General features: G+C 63.0%; 1 protein-coding gene across 1 annotated transcript; it reads right to left on the reverse strand.

Annotated features, from left to right (window-relative positions):
- Positions 1-583: 583 nt before the first annotated feature.
- On the reverse strand, positions 584-2,906 carry FZD9 (frizzled class receptor 9). Its single transcript, XM_079783536.1, has one exon. The coding sequence runs from the start codon at positions 2,696-2,698 to the stop codon at positions 920-922; it is 1,779 nt and encodes a 592-aa protein (XP_079639662.1). The 5' UTR covers positions 2,699-2,906; the 3' UTR covers positions 584-919.
- Between the last annotated feature and the right edge of the window lie 857 nt (positions 2,907-3,763).

Here is a 3,763-nt window from a genome sequence, read left to right on the forward strand (position 1 = left end):
GGCTAGATCAGGGGTCCTCAAACTTTTTAAACAGGGGGCCAGTTCACTGTCCCTCAGACCGTTGGAGGGCCGGACTATAGTTTAAAAAAAAACTATGAACAAATTCCTATGCACACTGCACATATCTTATTTTGAAGTAAAAAAGCAAAATGGCAAAAACACCCGCATGTGGCCCACGGGGCGTAGTTTGAGGACGCCTGGGCTAGATTCTCTAGGACCAGAGATGAGGATGTCATCCTGGGGGATTCCCTGAGTATCCCAGCAGGCAGGCATCCCAGTCTCACTTTGGGAAGCAGGAACCCAGGCCTCAGAAATAGGCAAGCAGGTTGCCAAAAAGGAGCAAAGACAGGCAGAAGGGAAACACACACACACACACACACACACACACACACACACACACAATCTGAGACTTACAAAACACAGCTGTTCCATGGGGGACATTCTCCTGATTGGTGGGGAGCCAGAGAACAGGGGCAGGGACCCACCCCGGCTCTGCTCACAAAGGAGATTCCTGCAGAGCCCCCACCCTCCTACCTCCCACCTTCCCAGCCCAGAGAGGACTCAGGGGTGCCACATGGGGGTTTATTCCAGTCACAGCTTCCAGAGAAACTCAACAATAAATTACATCATTAAATAAACTCCCTGCTGGACCATGCCCCTTTCTGCCCCTTCTCCACATACTCCCTTGGGACACTGTGGGGACTTAGCCAGGCCCACCCCCCGCTCTAGGCCACAGGGGAGTGAGCCTCACGGGGTCCTCACATGTGAGGGTTGAAGGAGAGTCTCCCTGCCCTGGTCCTCAGCCCCCTTGCACTCACTTGCCTGACCTTGACAGCTGGGCAGCTGCTAGTCAGCTGTCTCCTCCAGAGGGGGGTGGGTAGAGGAGGGGGCAACAGCCGCCCTGAGTAGGCCTGTGTACCTAGAGGTGTGTGGGGTTCTCCAGAGAGGGGTCCGTCTTAGTCATGTGCAAGACCACGGTGGGAGCTTTATAGTGGCAGTGGGTGCCACGGCCATAGCCTCCTGGGGCCCGGCAGGCCTTTGCCCGGGCCCGGCCAGCTGCCATCTTGCGGTGACATAGGCTCTGCCAGGTCTGGAAAGTCTTGGAGCTCCAGACCCAGACACCGCTGGTTATGCCCACCACCAGCGACATGAAGATTTTTAGCATAAAGACAGCCACAGTGGGCACTGAGCCCCCTTGCAGCGAGCAGTCCCTCCGGCCACCCGGCACACTGGCTGGGGAACACAGCTGCTCTGTTGCCCGAAGGCGCCAGAAGTCCATGTTGAGGCGTTCATAGACGTAGCACACAATGACGCAGGTGGCAGGCACTGTGTAAAGGATGGAGAAGACCCCTATCTTGACCATGAGCTTCTCCAGCTTCTCCGTGTTGGTGCCGCCCGTCTTCATGATCTTGCGGATGTGGAAGAGGGCCACGAAGCCAGTCAGGAGGAAGCTGGTGCCCAGCACCAAGTAGCAGGAGAGGGGCACCAGCACGAAGCCTGTGAGCGCCGCCGCGTCCATGCTGGCCACATAGCAGAGCCCAGTCAGCTCGTCCCCAGCCACCTTGCGCAGCGTCAGGATCACGATGGTCTTCAGGGCCGGCAGGCCCCACGCCGCCAAGTGAAAGTAGCTGCCGTGGGCCTCAATAGCCTCGTGGCCCCATTTCTTGCCGGCTGCCAGGAACCAGGTGAGTGTCAGCACAACCCACCACAGTGAGCTGGCCATGCCAAAGTAGTAGAGCAGCAAGAAGACGAGGGTGCAGCCCGTGTTCTCCAGGCCCTCCTGGATCACGTAGAGCGCACCCGCCTCCTGGTCACAGGCCACGCTCTGGGCGCCGGCCACCGCGCGGATGAGGAAGGCCAGCGAGTAGACGTTGTAGCACATGGAGAGGAAGATGATGGGGCGCTCGGGGTACTGGAAGCGGTGAGGCTCCAGCAGGAAGGTGAGTACGGTGAAGGCCGTGGAGAAGAAGCACAGGGCAGACCACACGGCCATCCAGACGAGCGCGAAGTCCTTGTCACGCCGCGACCAAAACACCTCGACCCCCGGCCCGCAGCGCGGCGCGCAGGAGCGGCTCTTCTCGATGTACTGGAACTTCTCCGGATTCTCGCAGGTGCCGCCGCCGCCGCCCAGGCCCGGGGCTGCCTCTCCGGGGGGCCGCGCGGGCCGCGGCGCCACAGGCAGCATGCCCAGGCCCTTGTGGGGCTCAGCGGGGCCGGCCGTGGCGTTCTCGGGCGCCTCCATGCAGAGCGCGTGGGGGTCGTTGCGCGTGGGCAGCCTGGCGCAGTCCAGCGAGTCCGGCCAGCCGAAGTTGAACTGCTCCATGATGGGCGCGCAGCGCAGCCGCGCCTGCTCGCACATGGGCCGGCAGGCAGGGATGGGCGTCGAGACCTGGTCCGTGCACATGGGCGCGTAGAGCGAGCACAGGAAGAAGCGCAGGTGGCTGTGGCAGCCGTACTGCACGAGCGGCGCAAACTCGGCTAGCTCGGCGGCGGCTTCGCCCTGCGACGTGTGGCCCAGCAGGTTGGGCATTCGGGTCAGGTTGTAGCCGATGCCGTGGCACATGGGGATCTCCACCGCTTGACACGGCGGCGGCCCGCGCCCACGCTCCGGGTCGAAGCGGCCGATCTCCAGTGCCGCGCCACCCGCCGCCAGCAGCTGCCACAGCAGCAGCGCCCGGCGGAACGGCGGCACGGCCATCCCGGGCTGCCCCGGCCGAAGGCGGGAGGTCGGCCCCGGCTCACTCGGGCCGCGCCATCCGGCGCCCCCATGCCCGCCCGCCTCGTCCCGGAGCGCGGGCCATCGCCGAGCCGCCCGCGTGTGTCCGGGCGCGGCTGGGTGCGCTGGGCAGCGCGCAGGAGAGCCACCCGAGGGACAGAGGCGCCGAGTCGCCACCGCCGCTGCCACTCCAGCGGCCGCGGAGCCTGAGCCGGCGCCGCCTCCCACGGCCGCTGCTACAAGCCTCGGGGTGGGGCGCCGGGTGGACAAGCCCAGAGGCGGGTCCTTCCCGCGCCGGGTACGCCCCCGCCTGGGCTTTAAAGGCGCCGCGTCCCGCAGCCACCCCAGGGGTGGGGGGTGCGGTCCTGTGGGACGTGTTGAAGTACGACAAGGTCTGCCCGCTCACAGCTCACACTCCGTTATTTCCTTTCACTACACCATCGGGATGATATTGGATTATTACTCCCCCTGCTCCCGTGGGCCTCACTTGAATCGTGGAGATGGGGAGAACTGTCCTTCCTGTGGTACAGATGGAACCACCAAGGCAGGACACAGTGCAGTAACCGTGAACCCCTAGGGATATGGCTCAGTCTGTCGGTGACAGATGACAATAAGTGAATGAGGTCTGAGACTGAGACCCCTTACTGCCCACCCCACCCACTTGTACACCCCCAGGTTGGGAAGGTGTTTCTGAGGGGCTGGGTTGTGGGGCTCCCAAGGGTCCCAGAGCACCTCAGTCCTCCCACTTCTGCTCAGCCAGGTACCCTCCATTGCTCCTGGGTAGCTCTGTGGGTGAAACCCAAGGGCATCCAGCAAACCACCCCAGGGGCCCTGCTCTGGTTTGGGACTCATGGTGAGACTGCTGTCCCCCTCCTTTGCCCACCTCCCATCTGCCCTCACCCCCTAGGAGGATCTGGAAGACTCAGACTCAGATTCAACATGTGTGCTCAGCACAAGTTCAGTCACCCTGGCAGCTGGTCGGGGATGCTTAGAGGATGAATGACTAAGGGAGTGACCTGCAGGAGGGCTAGGAGACTGACTGAGGAC

Source organism: Cnephaeus nilssonii, assembly GCF_951640355.1.
Source record: "Cnephaeus nilssonii genome assembly, chromosome: 2".
In the NCBI taxonomy this organism is placed as follows: domain Eukaryota; kingdom Metazoa; phylum Chordata; class Mammalia; order Chiroptera; family Vespertilionidae; genus Cnephaeus; species Cnephaeus nilssonii.